The sequence below is a fragment of the Neopsephotus bourkii genome, unplaced genomic scaffold (genome assembly GCF_033783945.1).
Source record: "Neopsephotus bourkii isolate Nb327-2 ecotype Australia unplaced genomic scaffold, CSIRO-AGI_Nbou_v1 NB_379, whole genome shotgun sequence".
In the NCBI taxonomy this organism is placed as follows: Eukaryota; Metazoa; Chordata; class Aves; order Psittaciformes; family Psittacidae; genus Neopsephotus; species Neopsephotus bourkii.
The window spans coordinates 904,870-931,383 of NW_026900884.1; the positions used below are offsets into that span (position 1 = coordinate 904,870).

Sequence of the window (26,514 nt, forward strand, 5' to 3'; positions counted from 1 at the left end):
GCCCCGCCGCGCTCCGCCGGCTGCCCGCGCCCGGGTGCCTTGCGCCGCGCCGCGCCGCCCGCCAGCGGCAGAGGGAGGCAGGCGGCGCAGCGGCCGTGCTCCGCCTCTGTGCCCAGTTTCCGGAAGGGGCCTACGAGAGCGGCCCGCGGAGAAGCGCAGCGGCCGGCGAGTAGGGCCGGGCAGAGAAAGAGGAGGAGGAGGTGGTCTTCGCCCGCGTTTCCAGCGAGCTCTCCCCTACGGCTGGGCGGCCCGCACCGCCGCCATGGTGCCTAACCAGCTGCTCCTATCCGCTGCCGTGAGTGGGGCCCTGGAGAGAGGGAGGGGCGGGCGGCGGACAGGCCGCGGCCTCCATGGCGGGGGGGTGGAGCCGGCTGAGGGGCCAGGCCATGCCTTGTGCGGGGTTGGGGCAGTGTGGCAGGAGGGCACTCGGGAGGTTGTGGCCGTGGTGGCCGCTCTGGTGGAGCAGGGCTGACTGGTTTTCGGGGAGTAAGAACAGCTGCGAAGTCGTGTCGGACCCATACGGGCCGGTTTTCGGTGTGATTTTTCACCTTGGGGCCCCACAAAGCCCTAAACCTTACCGTCGTGGTCTGCTGTTACCTATACTTCTGCTTCTCCTTCCGTATCTTTAGAGTTTTATTAATAAAGGGGCAGTATCCTGTGTGTTCTCTTTGGTAGGGGTGTTCACTGGGTTGTATATTCAAATATTTATCGTAATTAGTTTTACAAGGAAGAGTAGATTTGAAGCTAATTGTACTGACTCTCACATCTTTTCTCCCAAGTGGAAATTGCAAAGCCTCAAGGTAGGAAGAGTGTTTTTGCAGTGAACTCTGTTGACCCTCAGCGTGTCACCCTTTATCCAGCCAGGACAGCTCCCCAAGCCTTGATCTCCCTTCAGACTCTCCCAGGGTAGTTTGTTTGAACCAAAATGAGCTGGCAGGTCTGTTTTAGGCCACATCTGGGCTGTGAGCAGACATGAGTGCAGACCTGTGTGCTGGGCAGATAAGGGGAAGGATGGGAGTGACGCTTTCGTGGGGAGTAACAAGATTACGGCTGTCAGGGGCATGATTTGGGATTTTGTGTGTAGGATTGTTTTGCGCCCCACCTCCCCCTTGTTTTTTAACTTCCTTTCTGTTCAGCTTTGTGTTGTGAACAAGAGGGCACCAGTGTGAATTATGACATGTCCGTGTCACTAGTGTGTGTTTGTTCCAGTGGAGAGGGTTAAAAGAGATGCTTTTTCTGGATGCAAATACCACCTGTAAATGCAGTGTCCTGTAATGACGTCAGCAGTTGACATCTCTGCTCTCAGTTGCATACAGTGTTTGTACATTTACTGGGTTTAAATTGCAGGCTTTTAGGAGCCCCAAATTAGTGGACTTGGTTCTGTCTCCAATTGCTTTGCTGTTAATTAATCCAGGATGTTGGGATTACTTAAATGTCAGTGATTGGTACTTGTTCTGGTTTTGTGGTTTCAGTTTGTTTTCTTGTTTGGGAAAAAGGAAGTTCAAAGTTGGTGAAACAGGAAAAAAAAAATTGTGCCATTTAAGTGATGTAGCTTTTATTTAGGTTTATATTTTGATAAAATGTTTGGTATTTACCTTGCTAATATACTAAAGCATTCTGAGTTTCTGACAAATTCCATCAAAGTGAAGATTAATTAAAGAGTTTTTCAGATAGTGAAAGTAGTTATTCTAGATTTTCCTGACAATTTTGCATGTCCATGTCTACACATGCCTGTTAAAATCCACTAGTTCAGGCACAAAACTTTGGTATCTGCCTCTGTTTTACTCAAGCTAAATACATTCTCGTTGTTGGTGATTATTGCCTGTCTTTTTTTTTGTGGAGAAGGGGAGAAATCAGTCTTGAAATTTCACAACATTAAGCAGGTGTCTGTTTACATTGCCATTCGAAAATGGAAAGATTAATTTATGGATGAGATTCTTTAGTGGAGTTCATTTTTATGTTTTACTTAAAAATCAGGTCATCTTAGTGTCATTCTGTGAAGAGGTTTCCAGTTGGAAGGGCAGCCTCTGAGGACCTTGGCCATGCCTGTGTCTACATTCACGGTCACAGCTTTCCAAAGGGCAGTCAGCGACTTCTGAGAGCCCTACAATATGACTCTGTTGGAGCAGCTTTTCTTTTCTTTTGAGTGATTCCTGGAATTATTTGGGAGCTGATTATTAAGTATGTTTATATCTTTCCTGAGGCCCATCATAAAGGGAACCCACTGTGGGAAAATCTCCTTTTATTTGAGCTTTTTCTTTCTTGCCTGTTTTTATACTTCATCTGTCTCATGTTGACTTTCATGCACATTGTGTTGGCTTGGACTTTTCTCCCCTTTTGAGTGTGAAGGAAGCTCTCAGTGTTCATCTGGAAAGCATTATTTTGCCAATTAAAACATTCCTGGATTGACATGTTATTTTTAAAATTTAGAGGCCAAATATAGATATATTTGCTGCACACTTGTAATGTGTTCAGCCTTTTCTCAAGACCAAGTAAGCTTCATTAATGAAAGTAGTGACAAGTATGCCATGAGAACCACCTCAGCTAGGAGACCTGCATCTGAACTGTGGATTACCATGAGGCTGTGCTAGAGGACTTTGCACCACTGCTGCACTTTTGCCAGTGCGTGAGGCCCACCTTACACCACACACTGCAGACATCTGCCAGACTCTTTTTTTGGCAACTGATAATTTTTGTGTCTCCTGGGAAAATCCTGATTTGCTTTTGTTCAAATTAATGTGTGTATGAGAGCTAGGTCTTCAGAAAAGTTCAAGAGTGGAAAGAATGTTACAGTATTGAAGCAAGGAAAAAAGGCACATATTAATATTGGTCATATAAATTAATTAAAATATTAAAAATCAATCCTTCACCATCAGTGTGAAAAGATAGTATTTTACATACTCTGCACATTACAGACCAACAAGATACAGCTTTTTGATGTCAGTAGAGGATACAGCTGTGTCTCCAGCATGGCATTGCTAGCAGGCATTTGCAGCAAGGGAAGGCAAGTCATCAAGAAGAGAAGCATCTTTTTTTCAGATTTTGTTTTTCTCAGGTTTTTGTCTGAGGAGGAATATGATTATAGGTAATGTAAGAATCAGCAATGCTGAATCAAATACACTGGTTTTCTAACCCAGTTCCTTATGTTATCCACAGACTGAATTACCATGATACTTAGGAAGCATGTGTTGAACCTTTCCCTATGCAGATGTATAATAACCATCCCTTTTGTTTTTAGCTTAGTTGTGTAAATGTTCCAGTTTGTAAATCATTTTTTGGTGTCAGTGCCAGTTTATGCAGTTGCCAGCTCTGGCTGTTCTCTTCCTGTGCTACCCCACAGCTGGCTGGTGTAGCTGGTTATGGGGCTCTAGATGAACTGTCGGGAAGCTTCTCTGGGTTAAAATAATGTTTTTTTAGGTAGGATACTTTATAATTTGATTGAGTTGATTTTTATGGTTTATATGTAGTTTCACAATTGTAACTGAGCAAATAGAACAAAAGTACTAAAATAGGAGTGAGGGAGAGAAGATGGGATCTGCTTAAGACGTTTACTTCTGTTGAAAGAATTAAACATGTAACTATGCTCTGAAAAATGGAGGTTTTAGATCTCAGCATCAGTTAGTGCTTAGTTGTTTGATGGCATTAAGGTATAAGGTATTTTGGGTTTCTTATATTCATTAATTTAACATTGTCGTCCCAAGTATGTGGGAGAAAGATTTCATTTCATGGTAGAAATATTTTGATGATTAGATGATGCATTTTTGTAGGCATATTGTTATTTTGTATTTAGATGTCATTTCAACCAGCTTTCCATCTGTCAGTGTAAGATCTAATGTAAAATTCTGTGCCACAGCCCAAGAAACTTTTGTTCTTATCTTTGATAATAATATGGGCACATCAGTTGATGTCCTCAAGCCCACTGAATGAATGGCTCCTGGGGAAAATACTTACCTTTTTCATGCATAAGAGAGATTGTTTGAAAGTAAAGACCGAAGATCTTTATCACATTTTTGGCATCTGTGTGAAGATTAAATATGGGGGCATCTTCGTATAAATTATTTATAAAGCGATCTTGTGATAGGCTGATGTCTGTCTTTGCCCTCTGTTATTTGGAATATACTCTGCATTGTCTATTGGATTTGGTTTCATGTAGACGTGAGAATTTGCACTTGCTTGCTTGCTCTCTATCTTTCTGTCATTTATGCATGATGGACAGTACTGATTTCTATTTATGCAGTGTCAATATTACATTAGCAGGTGTGTTGATTCTTGTCTCTTTCAGGGACGTGGCCATGGAGGCTATGATTCTGATTTTAGTGATGAGGAGAATGGAGAGAAGTCTGTGCAAAAGACTAAAAGGTAATGTAGTACACAATTAACACTTTGCATTGTATGTTGTGTGCAAATGGCCTATTACTGTATATAGAAGATCATGCTGTTGTAAGTAAAGTGTGGTGTTGAAATGGTTTGAAGTGGTTTTTGAAAAATCAGTCTCTGATTCCTGCATCTCCTCATGTCAAGCTTGCCAAAGAACGTTGTCTCCCAGGGGCAGCTGAACAAGGTCCATTCTGCCATGTCCATCTGGTGCCTACATGCCCCTCAGTCTTGGAGCAGAGCATTTCATTTTTCCAAGCATTAGTATCAACTGCTGAGGTTTGGCTGCACTGTTCATTTCACTGTGATCCGTCAGAATGCATGGAAAGGCTAAGAGAGAAAAGGAAAAAAGGCCAAATGGTAGCAGGCTTTGTAGATATAAAATGCCTGCTTGTAGGAAGTGAAGGATTTATGCTATTTGTTTATCATTTAATTTGTGAAGAGACCTGGAATTGGTGGTTATGTTGTGCTCAATCCTTGAAATGTAACTACACATCTCTTATTTGAGATCACCTTTGCCAGTTCTTTCAGTGGTTCACACAATTAGTGACCTTGACTTTCGGAGTCTGATCTCATTGTTGTTAATATTTTCATCTATATATGTGGTACCACAGTCCTTTGACACTTTCTGCACTGTACTGAGCATTTAGCCTATACTGTGCATATATTTTTCCTACCTTTTTCTGTCTCTCCCGTGCTCTGCTACTGGACTTTATTTGAGAAGGCTTTCTGGAAACTTTCCTAGGACACTTGCATATTTTCCCTTGTAGTAAAATTGAAAGAATGGGCTTTGTAGTGTATGAGTGCATCCTGGGGAAAAAAATTATGTTTTAATCATTGGAATAATAGCAGGCATTGTGCTGTTCCATTTATTTTATAAATATAGCTGTTCTCCATTAAAACAGTGACTGGTTTTGTTCAGTTTCTTTAAAAGGCCATTACACATTATACCATTCCACTTTCTATTCTAGGTGGAATATTAACAGGAGCCTTTCAAAAATATCATCATTACCCTTGTTCTGGCACACTACTGCTGATTCCCAGTTCGGCTCTAATGTGGGTTCACTGTATATGTATATATCCTTTTCTTGCTCTATGAAGATATTTATTTTCACTTGGTGGAAACTAGTAGTCTTAAGTTTTCTCCATATTCCTGTTTTATGGAGACTCCTTGTGGGAATTCTGTGCCTACAGATCCTTTGGAGCAAATAATAAAAAATCCTGAGTTTCTACAGTCCTATAGTCTATAGCTTGAAGTATGAATTCCTTGGCTTGGTTTCTACAGGTTTCTTATTTCTGCCAGCTGATAATTATGGAAAAATCTTTTCTTCACTTCTGTGAAGAATGGAACTAGCTAAATATATCTTTTACTAGCTAAGTGCATCACTTTATAGTTAAATTTTTTATTACTTTGTTGAATTCTGAACGTATTTTTAGCTGCCCACTGACAACTATGCTTCACAATCCAGTACTAAAGTTTTAAATGAGTGATTCTTTTGATTACACTGAGAGGCAGAGTTATTTAATGGGGTGTTGAGACATTGGCATGAAAGGATGGGGTAAGGTTACTAGCAGTCACTCTTATTTAGTGAACATACTGTCCTTCCTACTTCCTGCTTGGTTGTTGAGCTGAGATTTCTGGAGCTTTGCACATGGAGGGAAACTGAGGAATATTCATGTTTTTTTCACTGTAGTTCTATAGTGATAATGCTAAAAATAAATACTACAGATTGCTGTTTTAAGCAGGTTATTTTTAAATGCTAACTGTAAGCAAATGCCTTTATTAGTTTGTTCTACAAATGAAGTAAAGTTTAACCTGATGTTGGTTATGAAGTTTGGTTTTATCCCTGTAGAAACTAGCAATATAGCAGGTTTTGTCACTCAAACTAGTGCAGAGTTTAGCATATGCAAATTTTATTGCTTATGTAAAGTTCTTGACTAACTTTTCTGCCTTTCTCCTCCCTACCTTTAGTGTAAAGGAAGATGGCCTTCTGATAAAGCCATTCCAGAAAACAAAGCAAGGCAGCTTGGTTCACAGACAATTTGCAGCTGAAGAATGGGATAGGTATGTTCTGTCTGTTGCTTTTGTGAAACATTTTTCACTTAATGTAAAGACATCTGTCACTCAAATGTATTCATTATTAACAGGGAAGAAGCAAGAAAACGAAGATGCCACCTGATAGCAATGGATGCCGTATCCTTCTGTTTCTTTTTAATTTAAGTTTGAAGATGGAGCACAGGTTATCCCTTATGTTGAAATACTGGGATTGCTCAGTTATCACAGCAGTTGACAGTGTAGCACCAGATACTGAGTTGTTCTTAAAATTAGTTTCTTTTTGTTGCTGAGATGACTGAGAATACTCTAGTCAGTAGAAGCATTGTCAGATTTGTCCTATAAAATCATTTGTCCTGTTTGGGATGAAGTTACATAGTGAATTTTATTTAGACTGGCACGAAGACACTTTGCTGTTTCAGTTGAGCTTATACAGAGCATAATTCCATAAAAGGTTGCTATGACCTATGGACAAATACATTTCTACTGGAAATTTAAGAAAACATTAGTTAGTTCAAAAGTCTATTCAAACCAGCCTGATCTCCAGTAATATCTTCTACAGCTACTCTAATATAAGCTATTTAATATCATGTGAAAGGTTTTTTTGCTATCTTAATCATATTTCATGCATAATTTTAAACTGTTTTTATAACTACTACCTTATTTAGGTTACAACCTTTCTTCTTTCATTCAGTTTTCACCTGGGCCAGGCGTTACATATTTTGACTTCAGTGTATCTGAAATACTATCAGTTCCCTGTTTGTTTAAATAGCTGTTCTTCAGCAGTAACAGTTAATAAATAGGAAAGTAAAGACTAATTATATGTGGAAAGACTTACTTAAATCTGAAAACTGCAGTAAACAGACAGTAACTTCTCCTAACCTGCTTGGGATTTGGCCAGGCACTGCATAAACTATTATATGTCTGTGAAGGGGACATATCTTAAATCAGTCCCACTGACTTTGTGGACTGTCATTAGCCATAGAAAAGCCTTTATATGCTGGAATGACTATAAAACTCATTATGTAGAGACTTTTATGAGTTTCTGCTAATGTTTTTTAGTAGTTTATATGTAAAACCTTGACTGTTATGCAATTTTAACACCTAGTAACTCAAATAGCAGCACAAGGTAGTATGTTTTGTTAAAAGTGCTTATTTGTGCCAGTTAAATATTCTGGGCTTGCTTCTCTGTCCTGTTTGTGGTGGAAGGAGAAAAGAAAGATACATACTGAGGTTAAATTAACTTTTTGAAGGCCTTTGGAAATTAAATGTTTTCTCAATGAAATTCTAATACATGTCTGAATAGCAGGTTGATAAAAATTATTCAAACTGATGCAGTATTTGCCGGGATATGTACCAGAAGATACTGTGTTTCTCAGTTTGCTGCTTCAGAAACACCATACAAGTTAATTGAAAATATTTTTAAATAGCCGTATATAATGTTTTTATTTATGAAGACATTTTCTGAGTAAGTAATTGCATATTTTTGGTCAAATTATGGTACAAAATGTGTTTCAAATTATGTCTCTGAGGCCAAAGTGTTCTACGGTAAGCATTACATACTTTTGTCTCCCAACCAAGGAAGATAGATAATTTTTATTTGAATGTGGATGATAAAGTGTAATAAATTATTCAATTTTAGAATCCAGACTATTTACATAATATGAAAATACAAGTCTGGTTGAAACTTAAACTGCAGTTCTAAGAAGCTATTGTTTAACTCGCAGATGAGAAAATGGACCCAGTTTCTATCTATATGCATACAGAGCATCTTTGATAGAAGAGAAATTTATAAAGGTCTGGCAGCTGAATGAGGTTGAAAGATGAAGTTGCCTTGAATTCCTGTATTTGGAAAAAACAAAAAACCAAAACCCAACCCTCATTTCTGTTAAGTATATAAAAAAGCTTTTATTTTTATTTTTTATTATTTTTAAGCTATGTTAAAATAGAATATAAGTTCTGCAGCCATCCTTAATTGCTTTATTCAGTATGAAAGACATAAGAAGCTTGTGAAAGATTACATTTTGTACTATGGTGGCAAAATAGAAGATTTCCGACGTTCTGGGTAAGAACCATTGGCAATCTTTCCCCTCATGCCCCAAAAGCTCCCCTGTTATGTAAAGCCGTTAAACATATATTGTAGCTTTGTGGGGAGAGGGGGGTTGTGGCTGTGCATCAAGTTACTAATTCTTTTGATCATAAATAGTAACTACATTCATTGTAAATAACCAAGACACAGAATTGCCTGGTTTAATTTTTGTTTTGGGGTTTATGGTTGTTGGGGTTTTTTTCCATATTTTTATATAAGAATTTACCATGAACTGAATTATTCTTTTTTTATTATGTAAAAGGAAAGATGACAGATTAGCATTAATTTTGTATTGAGGGTACATTGAGAAATGTCTGTCAGTAACTTCAAAATAACAATCTGAAATACTTCTGAAATGTGCAGAATTGCTATCCATTGTCCAGAATAATGATAACCTTCTTTAGGGCTGTCTGTAGCTGCCTTCTAACATTACTGTCTTCAATAAAAAGTGTAAAAAGTATTTTCAGACAGGATCAAGTCATCCCATTTCAGTGGCCATTTTCCACTATGAATTTTTCACTGGGGAAAAGATACGACAGGGAATACATGTTTTGTTAGTTTTATTCCATAGCAATATATTCCTTTTCGCAGTGAGGCAGAGATCACAACTGTGAAATAGTGGTGTTTACCAAAATGTTATTTGACTGACTTTTCATTTTAATGTTACATTGTACTAAAAAAAATGTGTCCTTCTATAGAGCAAATGACAAGACGGATCTCGATGTTATTAGAGAAAACCATAGATTCCTGTGGCACGAAGAAGATGAAGCAGACATGAATTGGTACCTGGAACTGTTATAGAACATGTTATTTTTTAGATCACTTGTATTAAATTTGTGGTGTCCCCTACTAATTAAGAATTACTGTGCATACTTAGTGATAACTCTTTGATCCTTAATGCATTTAAAAATTAAAGACCTTATAAAGGTCAGTGCAAAATTAATTGATGACAGAAAGAACTGAGAAATGTTTGTGTGATCTCTGAGATCCAAATGTCTGTTCTGAAAACTCAGAAGGAAGCCTAGTTTGAAAAAAATACAGTTTAATTTGTGCCATAGATGTATTTTAGATGTATTTTTCTAGTTTTATGGAATTATCTCTTGGCTTAGTGAGTGTATTTCTGTTGAATTTTTAGCCTTGCAACTTCTGTTCTTTGGATTAAGCAACATGTCTTTATCTTGCCAATGTGATTACAATGCAAAATGAATCATTATCATGTTTTGTTTAATAAATATAATACTTTTCCTTACAGGGAAAAGAGGCTTGCAAAGAAGTATTATGATAAGTTGTTCAAAGAATACTGTATAGCAGATATCAGCAGATACAAAGAGAATAAGGTACATTTCAGTATTGTAAATCATTTTGGTTTTAAAGTATGCCCTTTTTAAAAAATTGCCTTGATTTTGTATATGTTGTGAAACCAGAATGTTATTACCCCTGCCCTAGAAAGAGAATTGTGAGAACTTGTCAAGTTATTTAATAAGAAGCAGCAGTTTGAATCCAAGCATTGTTGCTGCCCCAGAAATGTGCTTCTGTGGGAAGAGGAGCTCTTCAGTCAGATGGTGTTTTATGAAGAGGTACATTGTGTATAAGAAAGGCAGAAAATGCAGAGCGGTTAAGGAGAGAAGGCGATAGAAGTTTGCCTGGAGAGAATCACTGGGTGAAGCCTAAAAAAAGTCCCTGGGAATGTTACTATTAAGGGGAAAGAAAAAAAAAGACATAGTCTAAAAAGAGAGAGTTTTGTACTGGGATGCTGGCAGAAACAATTTTGGAAATATCTGTTCTAAAGCAGTTTCCTTTGCTGGTTGTTCTTTTCTGTTTATGGAAACAGGATTTGTATGTTCCTTGTAAATAAATAGAATTTAAGAGAAACAGCCCAATTCCAGCACCAGTTTTTCTTAACTGGAACAACCTTTGTCGTTTTGAAGTTTCTGACTGACTAACCTCTTGGTCAAAAAGAATACATGAAATTTCTATTGTGATTTTGCAAAGAGCATTGCTCAACTCGGACGTCTTAAGTGTTGTTAGCACATAGTAACAACCCAGCCCTGCAAACAGTGGCTATATAAAGTTCTTTGAGACTATTTATAGTATTAAAAATTATGTTCACTGGTAAATGTTTGCAAGGACTGGACATAAACTCTAATATTAGGTAGAAAAGATGACAGCCTTCTAAAGACCATCGTAACAGAAAAATGCAAAAATGAAATGAAAATTAATAAAAAGTAAAATTCTGAAGAAGTCTTCCTTCCTTTTTTTTTTTTTTTTTGGAGTAAATTTAATTTTATTTTCCTATAGCTGTTTCATATCCCTCAATCTTCGACCCACCCTCCAGCTGATTTTCCCTCAGCATGCTTACAGATTTTGTTTCTTCAGCTACCGTGCCAAGTTTCCATATGTTTGCTGTCTTTTGTGGGAAACAGTTCTGCCCCAGTTTCCATTTTTTTGTGTGTGTGTGTGCGTGTTGTGCAAACAGTGTTTCCCTGACAGACTTAAAATGTGGCTGTCCTAACTCTGAGGTCACTCTGAATTCCTATGTATGCTCGTAAGTCATTAACTATATTTTTGGAGTTGCCATGTCAGCATAGCTCTGCTGTATCATGTAAGTAGTTCTCTTATATTAGGCTATGTTTTCTATTCTCAAATATGTTCTGAGCATGTCCTTTCTTAGAAATTCTTAGAAAAATGAGAAAAATCTCTTTTTTTTTTCTCATTACTGATCTATCCATGCCCATGTTTGGTACAGAAGGATATCAAAGCAGGTTTTTTTCTTGGAAGTCAGAAATAGTCTGCTGGTCCCATTCGCACCAGTGGAATGCAGTCTGTGCTTTCAGACTTTTTCTGCGTTGATTCTTTTTCTGCATTGACAGAAACTGGAAATTGGATATCTTTAGCCCCCTGTGCCTTCTATTTTGCAGTTCCCGTGCTTTGAGAGGTGAAGGATGGGTAACAAGCATCTCGGCTGTCCAGTCTTTTGTATGCCAGTTATTGATGCTTTATATGATGATGCTTCCTCTTAATACAAGGAAGACATTTTTTACAGTGAGAATATTAATCCACTGAAACAACCAACAACCTCCCCAGTGGTGAAGAAGAGTCTGTCACTGGAGGTTTTCAAGATGTTGGACAGGGTGATAGGTAACCTCATCCAGGCTCCCTTTCTCACAAAAGCTTAGACCACATCATCTTTTGAGGTCCCTTTCCTGGACTGTTCTGTGGTTCTATATCCTGCTAAGTGGTGTCAAAGTAAAGTTGGAGGCCAGTTTTCTGTGATGTTTTTAATATATATATAGCATAGATTGAGACTTGTATGTACATACTCATGTCTTTTCACAATGGTAATTGTTTTGCTACTGGCCAAAATCTTCCGGGCAGCTAATTTTTTTAAAGACCTCTGTATAGAGATTGTAGCTCAGATCTCATGTAGAACTTTTATTCTGAGAAAAAAACACTTGTTTTCCTAAGTACTAGATAATGATAAGGACCAGTTCTATGCAAGTTCTCTTGAAAAATAAGCAGAGTACCTTGTCGAAGACCAAAGCTCAAAACAGAAGACTCAAGACATATGAACCCCCAATGGCACGGCTGCTCCTCAATTGCTAGTTCAGACTGTTTCACTCACATATGTGCATGCATATACATATACGCACTCACAGAGATGGCTGGGACTCCCCTTGTCCTATAGGAGATACCCCCTGTGCTCTTGTCATTAGAGATACACAGGTGCTCTCATACTCAGAGGTGGCTGGTGGTGACCCATTCATCCTCCTTTCTCCCAGGCTACTTCACCTAACTGAGGGCTAGTCTGCCTCAGTCTTTGCTGGTGCTCACACACTCATTTGCACACAAGCACTCACCTTGCTAGCTGCAGACAAATGGGACCCTGTGATCTACAGTCCCACTTTTCTTTGTGTAGTTAGGATGTATAAACTTTTTCCTCTCTTTTAATGAGAAGTGCCAAGGTGACCCTGGGGCATGAGGTTACTTAGAGACACTGGAAGAGTGTGCTCTGACAGCTCTTACTTGTGATGGGTCTGTTATTTCTTGTATTTTCCCTAAATCAGAATTTTTAGGTCAAAGTTGTCTTTGAACCTTCTGTTTATCTTGTCTGCAAGCTTTGAGGCTGATAAATGACCATCTCATTGTCAGATAGTTCTGTTCTATTGTCAGTTTTGCAGTGCAGTAAGGAAGAGTGCTGTGCATGTAGGTTTTACTTTGATACACATTGGACTAGAAATGTTGTCTTTGTTGTCTTATTTTCCTAGAAACGTTCTTATTTATTGTCTCTCTGCTTTGTTTTGTAGCTTAACAGATTGGAAATGTCTCCTATTTGCTAAGAAATGAAATCTGTTTGACACCTGGTCATTAAACAGAATACATTTTATACTTTGTTTTGATTTCCAGATAATTTTCGGATTTCTAGGGAAGCTTGTCTTCCACTGGTAATGTCAATATTTTTGCTTTGTCACTTTTTCAGCATGGAGGCTTTCTTGCAAAAAAAAAAAAAAAAAAGTAAAATATAGTATTTTTCTGCAGTGTTGTCTGAATTCACACATTTCTTTTTTTGTGAAAGAGGTCACTGGACATTAGTTGTTGCTGCAGCCAATGCATATTATGCAAGCAGTCCATATTTAATTTGAGAATTTTATACCTATGGATATTAAATGGTCTTTCACATTTTTTATTAAGTTAGCCGTTTGATACTCTTGCAAAGCATCTGTTTTGGTGTGCCTTGTAGAAATAGCTCATTTAGGATCTTGATGAACTTATTTAATAAAGAAGATGAGGCAGAATTATAGAATCATAGAATGATTTGGGTTGTAAGAGACCTTAAAGATCATCCAGTTCCAGTCCCCTTGCCATGAGCAGGGACACCTCCCACTAGACCAGGTTGCTCAAAGCCCTGTGCTGTCTACTGATGATGCTTTTGCATTCCTTAATATTGCAGGCCAACTCTTAAACGTCATACCCTAATTTTTATTTTTCTTATACAGTTTAATTTGTTCCTGAGATTTTAGCTTAGTTAGAGGAATTCAGTTATATTTAATTTTTATTTTATTGTTTCTTCTTAGCCTTGGCCACTTTCTGTCATTTTCCTTTAGTTGGTGGAAGAATGACTGGCAAAAACGGATGCAAATGAGTTCAACTTTTGTCCTAGATATACTTACAGGTTGTTCTGGCTACCTCTTTTATTTTGCTTAGTTTTCTTGATATCATTACAGAAATACTCTGTAAGGATATAATCTCATTTACATTGTATTGAGTCAGCTTCAGACAATGAGGGAAAATTTGTGTAAAAGTCTTCTCGAATAGCAAAAGTGTGCATGGATAACTTGGTGATTGCTGAAGTAACAGATGAACTATGAAAAAGCAAATATGCAGATAAGGTCAAATTGTTCTTTACTTTTTATTGACAGCAGCACACATGTTCAGAATTGGTGCCAAAGTATTGTTGACATTTAATAGTAAACTTGCTGTATTTTTCAATTGCATCACAAGTTTTTCAGGATTAGAAAACCTTGTAGACCATCAAATATTCTTTGAAGAGGAAAACCAATTGCCATAACTCTTTGGATGAGCTGGTTCTGTCATTAATTCTGCACTCACAGATGTATTTTACATTCTGTTTTCACTGAACTATTCAACACAGTTCTTGGTTTTTACAACTGACTTTTTTTTGTTTGACCCAAGCTTGAGTGGTCTAATGGTACTTCAGAGCACGCTGCAGGTTTGTAGAGCAGGTGAAGCACAATCTGATCCAGTCTTAGCAAACTGTCATATTCTGTATGATAGCAGAACCTGATTGGTGATTTTTTTTCACTGGTGAAACCAGTGGGTATGAAAACACTGTTTGTGTTATAACACAAATTCAGAAATTAGTGGACTGATTTAAAGTGGCAAGTATTTTGTTGGTGTACAAATTTTTAGTATTCTTAGATATCTATGTAATATATTGACTTGGAGAGAATCAATGCTGACGAAATATTTGGCTGCTGACACCTTTCTGTTAAGTTTGTTCAGCTTTGTTACTAAGTTTCAAAGCATGTATATGAAAGTATGGCACATTCTTAAAAGCCAAAACTTTAAATGTTTTTTACTGATGTTCTTTGAACCACATACTACTTCACATATGAGAACTCCATGGTGTTGCCCTTCAGATAAAGAATTATTATTGTTTATTAAAAAATCAGCAACGTTCAAGACCACACACAGCAATAGGTACTTGTGCTTCTGTGGAGTGTTCAAAACTAAATTTAAAAGATTGAAAATCAATACAGGATATTGCAGAACTTACACATTTACAAAGTGCACATTTGTGTGGTTTCAGTCTATCAGTGCACCAGGAGAAGGTTCATATCCAAAGGGTGCTTTGGAACCCAGGTTCCAAAGGTGGGCTTTGCAGCCATTTTTGTATCTCTTGGATTTTGTAATCCTTCTTTTCCCTCTTCCCTCCCCATCTTTTAATGTGAAGTTCAGAGTTTTCTGTGCTTTGCTCACAGAGCAGCAATTTTATCTACTTGTCATCTTCTGTTCACGAATTTTAAATGAAAATACAAGATAGCCTTTTTTAGAGAACTTGTATGCCTCTTCCTACTTTTTATTGAAAATAGAATTGTATTTTCCATGCTGTTCGCACTCCCTTCCATCTTCAGTCTTTTCACTGGGGTACTTGACATATTGAGAGTTTGAAGCAGATTCTGTTGGAAAACAAAAATAATAGATGGGTTATCTACAGGTAAAGTTTCTAGGCAATGTAAAGAGAAATACAACTTAGTTGCCAGTTGGTTGGGTTTGAGTTTTTTTGCCTTAGAGTGTGAGAAGTGATCTTTTGATAATGTGCTAATACAACTTTTCAGTATTCCAGTGTTGTTTTCAGCATGGACAAAACTGCAAGGAAGTAGCTAGTAAAGCCAGTCTATCCTAATTTCCTATTTGTTCTTCTGCATGTTGTGAAGCCTTTTAGCGAGTTGCTGTTTGAATTGCATGTGTAAATTGGAATAATTCTGTCAAGCAGAGGGAGAGAGATATTTTTAATTAACAGAGAAAGAAATGAAATGCAGGGTATCAGTCAACAGAAATTAGAGTTTACACTGAATGCATCAACTGTTCACAATTCTGGTTCTTATCTTAACAGTTTGGATTTAGATGGCGACACGAGAAAGAAGTAATTTCAGGAAAAGGTAATGCTGTCTTTAGTTTTATATTATTTTCTTCCTTAATGCTTTTCTTGCTGCTTTTTGGTATAATTTTGTTGACAGTATTTGACAATACTGGTAAGTTTATCGAGTAACAATGGATAATTAATCGACCTAACTTCTAACTTTGCTGGTATATGTCACATAGCTCTAGTGTGCACACTAATTAAAATTAAGAAAACGTGGTTTATTTTCACAGGGTCAGATTTGTAATGAACACCAACATAATTCATTTGATAATGTAGCTTTTCATGGATATTTTTTTTAGCTCCCTTTCTGCAGTAGTCCTGTTACCTCTTTAGTCTTTGATGGTTTTAATTGAAGTCTCTCAATACTTTTCCTCAGGAAATAGTTTTCTTAACTGTTTCTGCAGTGCTGTTTTGCAAAGTATTTACTTTTTAATTAAAGTTCCATGTGTGATGTCTGGTTTAGGGTAAATTGGTTTTTGAAAGCTTCAGTGGGGATGCTTGTCAAGTCTCCCAATCCTGTTTCTAAATCAGTAGCTTATTCTGCATGCTTATATGTGTGAGTTCTTATGTGTTATTGGGACTTTGCACAGTGATCCCCCTTTGATGGCCTGGGTACATGGAATTTTTGAATTGGCCAAGCAAGGAAGAAAATCACGTGATTCTATTGCTGTTCCTGTGGGTAGATCTTCATACACATGTACGGTTTTCAGAAGTCATGTATGCACACACAAGAAAATTGCATACAGTAATACTGTTGATCAGAACAGTTCTGTAAACAGTTCTATTTATTATAATCTATTGCAAGAAGTTACAAATATACTTTTTTTTAATGTATCACTTCACAGAAAGAAGTATGACATTAATGGCTGGGCTTTTTAACCTGTAAAGATTAAAGCTTCTAAAGGTAGTTGTAGTCATATGTTGTATTCAGCACTGCAGATTATATAAACAGATAATTACATTTGATACAGTTGCATGATTTATTGATTGCTTTTAAAAATAAAATTAAATGAGAAATGAATAATTTATGAACAGTTATGTCTTTGTGGTGGAAAAGAATTTAAAGCTGCATTTTACTTTTTTATATCTGATACTCTAAGAATGTGGGAGAAGATGCAGAATTACGTGTTTTAAGCTTTTTAATGGAAACCTGATGAAAAGCATACAGTAGCAAGAATTGAGAAACTATCTTTTACCACTAAGGGGCGCAAGAATTCAACCTTATTTCGTGTTATCAGATGCTCTTTTCAAGTGCGGTTTCAGATGATCATTTAAAATAGGTGTGACTCTTTAATGCCTTTCTTTTGCTGTTTTAACTATAAATAACTAATGTAAATTGCTTTAATTAAAGCTAATAAAGCATTAATACCTACCTGTCTGATAATTCATATTTTTAAAGGGAGAGCATATGTTTATTGTAGCAATCACAATAATAGTTGTGATGCAAGCCACTGCTGGTGGACTGCACTGTGTATTGAGGTATGTTGAGAAGGGAACATAAGAGTGGGTTATTCACATTTGATTGCTTTGTTTTCAATATCTGTTTTCATAAGGTCATGCAGGAGAAGAAGGGTTACGATGAGTGAAAGGAGTGGTATTACTCATATTACTAATTGTAAATGCCAAAATATTTCTCCTCTCTTCTCCTTGCATAGGAGGCCATATTGGAGATTGCTGTTGTATCTCCTGAAATTTAAAATGTAATCTTAATGGTGGTTAATGACATAATACACTGACAGTTTCAATAAATGGTTCCTCAGAATGGGTATTTTCTTAATTAAAATCTTAAGGTAGAAGCCCTACTTTAAGTTTTATAAATCAGTGAATAGTAGGCACAAGATTAATTAAATTAAAAGCTTTTAAGCTATTTAAAAATCATATTTGGCATGCCTTCCCAAGTACTTTTTCTCTACTTTCAAAGCATGAACAGTAAGGTATGGCATAACATTTAATAGTAAATGATATTTTAGGCAAAAGGCCTAAATTATTTTCTTTAGAAAAATAGGAAACATTGGGTAGAGATGGAATAGGACTTTTTCACAATATGCAGAAAGAGTAAAGCTGAACATGTGGGTATATATGCTATTCTCTACTTACTTCTATTTCTCAATTACATAGTGAAATACTCAAACCAGCCATATTATTATATGGTGAAATAGGGTTTAATACCTGTAAATTCATCTTCTTTCCATTTTTTTCACTATTTCATTGAACTAACATTTCACTTTTAGCATAGTAGTGTCTCTCTTAGCCTATTTTATACATGCATAAATGCACTTATAATATACCTTATTTAAACAGACGTTTTTCCAAACCTGTTTCCGTTTATTCTTTCTCAGTAATTTTCTCCATAGAAAATAGGCAAGGTAAAATGGAAAATACCTGGATAGTGCACCACGTAGCCATGTACCAATATGTTTTTTGTGTTCAAGTGCTAGCATTGGAAGTGGTTTTATGTTGCAGAACTGAAGTATTTGAGTGGATAGTGCACCACGTAGCCATGTACCAATATGTTTTTTGTGTTCAAGTGTTAGCATTGGAAGTGGTTTTATGTTGCAGAACTGAAGTATTTGAGGACCCATTAGTTAGCAGCTTAAGCAGAATAGTCTGAGCTTAATTGTTCATCAGTGGTCCTGCTTGTCAGCCTATTAATACACATCCTTGTTGCCAGCTCTGCATACATATCAGTCTTCTGCAAAGGGGATATATGTTTCTTTATTACTGCAGTGTTGGGAACCCAGTGGTGTGAACAATATTATGTGTAAATTGTTTAAAATTAGTGTCATATTTTATATAATAAACTCAAGGAAGCTTTTAAAGCTGATGTATAATTTCTCACAGAATTGCATTTCCTTTTCTTAAAAGACAAGTGTTCATGGAAAGTCAATAAAATGCAAATTTTATGTCCAGTATATCAAGTGGACTAAAAAGGTAATAAGAACACGGGCATCTCAGTTTTATACCTAAATGATACTTTGAATAGTTTGATGTCATTAAAGATGCATGTCTGAATCACACCTCCTGATCCATCACTCTCTGCTGAGTAAGTAATCATATAGGATATGAAATGTAACCTAGTGACATTCTTTTTGTCAAAGTTCAGTATTAGGCTTACTATTTTATAACATATGCCTCCATCTACACATTGTAAAACACAGTTCAAGTTCTGTTTTTTCTTTGCTAATATGCAGTACTAGACAATCATGATTGAATGCTTTGCATTATCTGCTATTGTTTCCTTAATCTAGATGCTACTTGTAGATTTGTGCTTTATCTCTTTGAAAGAAATGGAAAATAAAAAGGAAAAACTGAGGAAGACTGGAAATAACAAGCCCAAACCTGTGCATGTTCGTTACTGAACCATGGTTTGCTGGTTTTGACTTCTTTAAAGGTCAGTTTTCCTGTGGAAATAAGCACTGTGATGAGAAAGAAGGCCTGAAGAGCTGGGAGGTGAATTTTGGTTACGTTGAACATGGTGAAAAGAAGAATGCGCTTGTGAAATTGAGTAAGTCAGCCCTTCAAGGATATGTACATTTAAAATAAGACAAGTATCTTGTCCTTTAAAAGCTGTTGAGTGAGATCCAGTGGTAATGATTATTAGTTCATGCAAAATGGAAAATGTTGAATAGGAGATAATCTTGTTCTATTAATTACAGGTAGCATGATAGTCTTGATTTAGAGAGAATGGCTGTTATCATTATATATGACAAAGTTGTTACAGGTTGAACAATTCATGTTGTATAATTGGTGGTGCCATAAATTAAGGTAACTGATTATAGAACATTTTTTACACAAGCATGTCTAGTTTTAATGAACAGTACTATTTTGTAAGGACGGTTTCATCACTGTACTTGCTTAATCAATTAGGTGTCTTAGGATTCCTTAGGGATTTGGATCGGACAACTTCTTGCACACCTTCAGTTCTACTGATTTTAGTACTTAACGTTTTCTTCCAAAAATTCTAACTTCAATTATGTCACTTTCTTTTCCATTCTTGCATCTTGAATGGAATTTTCTTATTCAGTACTGTGTACACGTTGATATGTTCATCAGGTAATTAAACTTACCACAGTTTACACAGTTACTTTGCATAAGATAAGCTAATGGTGTTATTTTCTTTTGTGTACAAGAAACTCCATGTGGCAGCACTTGGTCTCTGGCAAAGCTCTAAGAGACTTGAGAATCTTTGGTATAACTGTAGAACAATTTGGTCTATCCACAGAGATCCATGAAATGGGTTATCTGTAAGAGATAAGCACTGATAACTTTGTTATGAAGAGTTGCCAGCTCTAAACCTGTGATCTTCCTCCAGGCTTAGTAAAATCTGGGTTTGTACTGAAGATGTATATCATGGTATATTTCTCAGCCCTGGCTGCAATTATATTGTAACCTTTGTTTTGAAGGAAAAGCTACTGAAATTGAAAGATAGTAGTTCTATCTAGTTTTGTGTACGTATTAATGTTTTAATAATCATGCTTATCAAATAAATCTCTGTAATGTTCTCATTCCCTCTTTTTCAGGACTGTGTCCAGACTGTTCCCACAAATTAAACTTTCATCATCGGTAATGAAATATTTTGAAAACATGTGGGTTGAATAGATTAAAGTTGTGATGAAGAGCTAATAGGGAGAAAGCTTCAGCTAGATGATAAAGAACTTTATGCTGATTTCAGATTCTGTTCTGGAGCTCTTAGCTCTTATAATGCTACTGGCTTGCCACTGCTGAGAGTTAGATACTAGTGTGCTAATGAAAGTACAGAATCCCTCAAAGTGGAAGAATCCCATCCCTACCCCCACAAAAGTTTCCTTAGTTTCAGTACACTGATTATTCTTCTTTTCTGAAAGTTTATGCAAAAGACTGTCTTTTTTATTTTCTCTCTTGCTGTGTTTAAGAGCTGGAATGCTTTTTCTATTCTTAAAAGTAGTGGGTTTATGTGTGAGTCAAGTGACTGTGCTTTGACATTTTGAATTTGAGTATTTGAGAATCAGTTATTAATAGGAGAGAAAAATTGTAAATTTTGAACCTGTAAAATGTATGCATTAAAATTTGATTTTATTTTTTTTATATTATCTGTAACCTTAGTGAATTCCACAACTGTTGATATTCAGGTTTTATGTTTTTTTTAATCTTGATGTGGCATTAACTTAGTTGCATGGCTCAGTACTTAAGCCATACAGTTACCTGAAATTCATAAAAGGAAAAGGAAACCTTACAAGTAGGAAACTGATTTCTTTTCTAAAGTAACAAATCAAAGGTATGTTAATGAATCAAGACTGTTAATGAATCAATTTTAAAAGTTAATACATATTCAGTTTCATTAAAGCACATTGTAGGCACATATTAAGAAGAATTAACTAAATGAGATTACTTTTTTGTCTTCTTTTTGGAAGTAAAATTGTAAAAGCACTTGAATTCAGAATAAGTATGGTCAAACATTTTGTCAATTGCAGAGTAATACTTTGAAACAATTTACTGACTTTGTGCAAAGAAGCAGGAAAAAGTTAGGCTATGTTCATGTGATAAGCCTATATAAGTAAGGCTGACAATAAAATACACGGGTTGTTGGTTTGTAGCAGGTTCTTAGATTTGAGATTCTTCTGCCTCAGATTTCATTGCTATCAAATATGAAAACAAATTTTAAGACCTGTATTAACTATGTTTTTTTCATTACATATATAAAAATAGTTTTCTGAAAGAAAAAATAAGGTTTTAGTATAACTGAGTATTTGGCATATTATAAAATAATTTTCTGGTTTTAATATTTAAATGCCAATAAGAACTGTTTTTTCTGCCTGCATCAGTGTCATTTTAGCAGCTTCGTAATTCCTGTCCTATGCCTTCAGCTATAGAACTTTAGTGTTTCTATTGCACTTCTCGTTTTAACTAATTTTTTTTTTTCAGTTTACTTATAGGGTATAGGAAAAAATGACAAATATTTGACTGAATTAAATAGTCAAGATTTATTATTGTTTGAGACTATGTATTTTGAAGGTGTGCATTCATTTTTTTTAAAGGAGGAAAGAAGTCAAAGCATGCAAGAAAAGAGGCAGAGCTGAACCAAAATCTAAAGAGCCAAAAAGTAAGAAGAAAAAATCTTCTTCAGCAAAAAAGAAGTCCAAAAAAAAGACCTGTGAAGGTAAATTTTAATTTTAAATGTTTAATTTTTAAAAATATTCAAATATGTTAGTTGAATCTTAGTTTTGCTATAGCTACATGAATATAGATATGTAACTTCCTTGATTATAACACAGATGGTCAAAAAGATGAATTTCTTAGGTAAAATTTTGTGGGTGCACAAAAAAGATGAATTTGGAGAAGAAAAAGAAAAGATAATTTTCTAACATTTACAGAGAGGGAGAGCCTTTAGAAAAACATGCATTGCAAGGAAAAATTGGCCAGGTATTGGACGTTACATACCAGAAGGGGTTGTGAAGTATTTAATTCCTTGAGGCTTTGGGGTTGAAAGCCTTTTAGAAATGTTAGGTAGATAACCTTTTTACACCACAGATCTCAGGATAAAATGTTTGGGCTCAAACTGATTAACTGTGAACACATGCAGAAAAAATCTTTCTACTTTTTGCTTGCTTTGAATATATGTTGTGTACATGCTTGCACACATGTTTATGTGTAATATATTGTGATAGAAATATCCTTATATGCAATTTAGGATAAAAGATAAATTAAGATATACTTACTATTTTTTAAATGGTGTTTCTTACCAGATGAGGTTTCTTCAGAAGATTCAGATAATTCTGATAAAGGTAAAGTATTTGAGCATCCTTCTGCGTTTTATGTTTTGTAGTAAGTTGTATTATCTCATAGTCAGTTGTCACTGGTCTTAGTTTTAATTGTAGGATAACTTTTTGTGAGATATGAACGCTGTGTGAAAGCAAGAAGACATATGAAAGGTCAAAATAATTTCTTACAAAGTCTTGGAGAAAAACTGCAAAGAATTTTAAGAAGGAAATCTTTCAAGTTTAAGGGATAAAAATGTGGGCAGATAATAGAACAGAAATCTGAAAAGAGTAGGGGGCACAAAATACCTACATTGTTAATAATTGCATGGTTCCAGCAAATATGTGCTGTATAATGTGTGCTGTGTAAAGAAAGTACTTTTCTGATATAATAACTGCTACATTCCGCTTAAGGGAATCACACTAGTATGTACTGTACTAGAATAAACCCTAGGCTTTAACTCATGCTTTTCCAGCTACCACCTGTAGTACCTCAGAGATTGACTTGTGGATGCGTTCAGTCTCAGTGACTTTAGATTGCTTCTGTATCTCAGTAGTTCCCATCGTTTCTTTTGTGATGAAACAAGCTCCACCTCCTGGTCATGACAGTTCATGCTGCCGACTATGTAGAAGGGATTGTTTCTACTGGTCGTTTTGCTGTGCTATACATTTTTAGGAATGTCCTCAGCACCTAGCTTTACCCAGTTAGGTACAGGAAGACCTGACACAGTTTTCTTACACTTAGACCATGTCCAAAGTCTGTCTTATCAGGAAAGCACTATTGGAAGATTATTGTCTTTTTTAGGTCAGGGCATCTTTCTGATGACAAGATTTGGGGTTTTTTTTGTTGTCATTCCTTCTGTATACTTACACTAAACAGTTATGCAGTAATCCATGGTTTTTTACAATTTCACTTACAAATCACGATAAAAGTCATTCGAGCAGAAGTAATCGATTCATTTAATATCATGAGTTGAAACTGGAATGTAATTCTGTGTTTGTGATTATAAGCAATTTTAGGAACAAAGTGCTGTGCTGCTCTTTTGTCAAAGATCAGTGATTTGACACGATTGTTCTTTTGTTTGGCCAAAATATTAACTCATAATAGCTAAGAGTCTTTTTGATCTGTATTGAATAACATTTGAAAATGTTTTCATTTTCACTTTATGCAAAGCAAAGCTTTCTTTTTATTCTCATGGTTACAGTTAAACTTTGTGCCTAGCAGTATATAGTCTAAATAGAAATAAAATGATAAATTCTTAAAAAATTCATTTCATAACCACTTTAAATTTTTTAAAAGATTCAGATAAGAGTGATGTACAAGACGGTCCTTCAGATGCTGACTTTTGGAAAGGTCCTCTGAAAGACACAGATGAAAAATCACGGTGAGTTTGATCTAGTAAACTTGTAGCTAGTAGAACATACAGTGTCCATTCAGAAATGCAGAACCAGAGATCTTTTCTGTGTGAGTAAATATACTGACATTTAAAATTATGTCAAATCTCTCTTCTTGTGGTGAACCTAAGAATGTGTTTTTAAAGGAGAGACATCTCTGGGGGAGAACCTCTCTCAAGCCACTACCCTACAACTGCTGTCTTACCCCTTACTATACTCTTAATTATCTTGGAAGTTAATCCCAACAGTTAACTCACTGCTGTTGCACAGATAGGGAAATGTAAAGCGTGTTGGAATGTAGTGGATAAGTCCAACTGATCTATACCAGCAACAAATGTTAATTGGAAGTCTGCTAAAGCTTTTTCAAACAAATATTACCTTGTAGGTGCAGATTCAAAGGAGAACTTTTTAATGTTGTTTCTTTCTTTTTTCTATCTTTTTTTTTTGTTTTAACAGGGAAGAGGAGTTTGATGAGTATTTTCAAGACTTGTTTCTCTGAAGCTAGAGATGGATGTGAGCTGATCTCCTTCAGGAGTTGTCAAGACGAAAGTCTGGAAATCCAATCATAATTAAGGGCCAGGCGCCTTTTTCTGCCAGCACACCTTTTTTACAGTCACTTGTATGGACCATTTGGATAGATTGTCTTTGTTGAAAGAAGGCTTCAGGTCTAAAAACTTTGTTTTCCGTATGGTAGGCTGTATACTCATGAAATAAGAGAAATAATTTTTTCAGCTTAATGCAAAAGATATATGAAACCCAAACTTAGAAAGGATGTAAACAAATGAGAGTATAGTTTATTGATGTTACATGACAGAAGTTGGTTGCTTTTTATTTTGTCCCAAACTTCAGTTATTGCCAGACTTCTGTAAAGGTGCATTTTGGAAGATCCTGTTACTAGTTTAAAATCATACACTTTAATATATTCATATTTCTAATTTATTAAACAAGAGTTAATAGCCTTAAATTTTTTGGTCATGTAGATGTTATTGGTCAGGTATTAGTCTTTGTAAGTTTTTTCAAATGTGATTGGAGGCGAGTTTTTATGAAATATGTATTTTGCTTGAATTAAGTGAAGTATATCTGAAATGTCCCCCCTACTCCTTAAAAAAAATTAGTTCATTGTGACCTTGTTTTAAATTTTAGTTATATAAAGATCTGGTTGATTGGTGAAATTTTTGATGTAAAAAATAGAGTATGTGTTTTTCCATCGAGATGTACATGTGACTTTTATGTTATCTGTGGTTTCCAATCTCCTTAACATTGATTGAACATTAATCTTTCTTTAAAGTGTAATCCTAAATATACAAGTAAAAAATGTATATTGATTGAGAAACTTACTGGATTCATCTTCCTCTTCAAGTTGCAACACAACTTTAAACATTCTTTATGTTTCCAAAGAAATGAACATGAATAGTTACAGTGGCTATTTTCTTTGTTGGATGAAAATTACTTTGGATCTAAAGGACAAACTTTCTTAAATGTTCGTGTTAAACTGAGGAAAGTTAATGTTGTATAAAATATATTTTTGGTACGTACTTGTCACTGTAGATATATTTATAGAAAGTATTTATAATAAGTGTTTGGTGTGGAAAATATAACAGCAGAGATGGTTACAGTGTATTTATGAACATTTTACATGCACTCATGAATAAGTTGAGAAGTCTATTTACAAGTATTACTTAACATAATTACATTTTAAACAGTTTGTACTTACATAATAGATAACAGTACAAGGACATATTTAGGGCGTCTTTGAGTAAGAAATAAACGTAGCCTTGCAAGAAGACTTCTTTAGGTAAGAAGGTGGATTTAAAGGTTAATTCTCTGTCATGTTGCAAGCTTGGTTGAGAGTCAAATCCAATCTGCAGCAATCTGCTTACAAGTGTGCAACTTGCCCCAAAGGGCTTTTGTCAATGTGTTGCTATATTTATGGCCTCAAGTACTGCATACTAATTATGTGTTCTGGATAACTAAACTCCTCTTTGGATCTTTAAAATACAGTTATAAAAAGGTACACTATACATATTAAATACATAATTTAATACAGTTTGAATAAAATTACATGATCAAACAACCCTCAAATAGCTTTTTTCAGTGTTTGCATTTAGTACAGAAAATAATACGTGATACCCAGTTTTATGTCGTAACTAAGTTTGCATAGATTATTTGGCCCAATTAGAAACAAGGATGTAATAAGCATGTGTGTGGGGTGGGTTTCTTTACTTTTGGGTGATAGTTGCACACAGTATTTATGTCTATAGAGCATTCTTAGTAAGGTATATAATATGGCAAGTTATTCAGTCATTCTCCCTTCTCTGTGGATGCTGAGGGCCCTCAAAGAAAAACATAAGGTATGAGTCTGCTTTTTTTTTTCTTTAAGGGGGAAGAAAGGTGGCAGGTTTGAGTCTGTACATCAGAATTGTTTGTTGCAGGAAGTACATTTGGCATCAGTCTCCTCTTAGATTTGGAACTGGTTCTGGTGAATGCTCGGATCCATGCGTAATGTACTAGCCATTTTCCTTCATCTGCAGGAGGCTTTGTGACACCTGAGTAGAAGGTATGGAGCTGACTCCTGTCATTCTTCAAGAACAGAGGTTTTGTTAGGGAGATGGTTGTTTATAAAGAACTAATTTGTGTGCAGTCTGTCATCTTGGTTGTAAGAAGGGAGGTAATATGAATTTTGATGTGCTCCACTTCTGCTGTC

The 26,514-nt window shown here is 35.8% G+C and overlaps 1 protein-coding gene across 1 annotated transcript; it reads left to right on the top strand.

Moving 5' to 3' along the window:
- Window positions 1-67: 67 nt before the first annotated feature.
- Window positions 68-25,857, top strand: LOC133209978 (protein FRA10AC1). The gene is made up of 14 exons (XM_061348977.1): window positions 68-295; window positions 4,283-4,359; window positions 6,347-6,439; window positions 6,523-6,568; window positions 8,416-8,492; window positions 9,215-9,298; window positions 9,769-9,853; window positions 15,652-15,697; window positions 19,073-19,186; window positions 20,202-20,244; window positions 21,696-21,817; window positions 22,404-22,442; window positions 23,716-23,800; window positions 24,267-25,857. The coding sequence occupies exons 1-14, from the start codon at window positions 263-265 to the stop codon at window positions 24,307-24,309; spliced, it is 987 nt and encodes a 328-aa protein (XP_061204961.1). The 5' UTR covers window positions 68-262; the 3' UTR covers window positions 24,310-25,857.
- The last annotated feature ends 657 nt before the right edge of the window (window positions 25,858-26,514 follow it).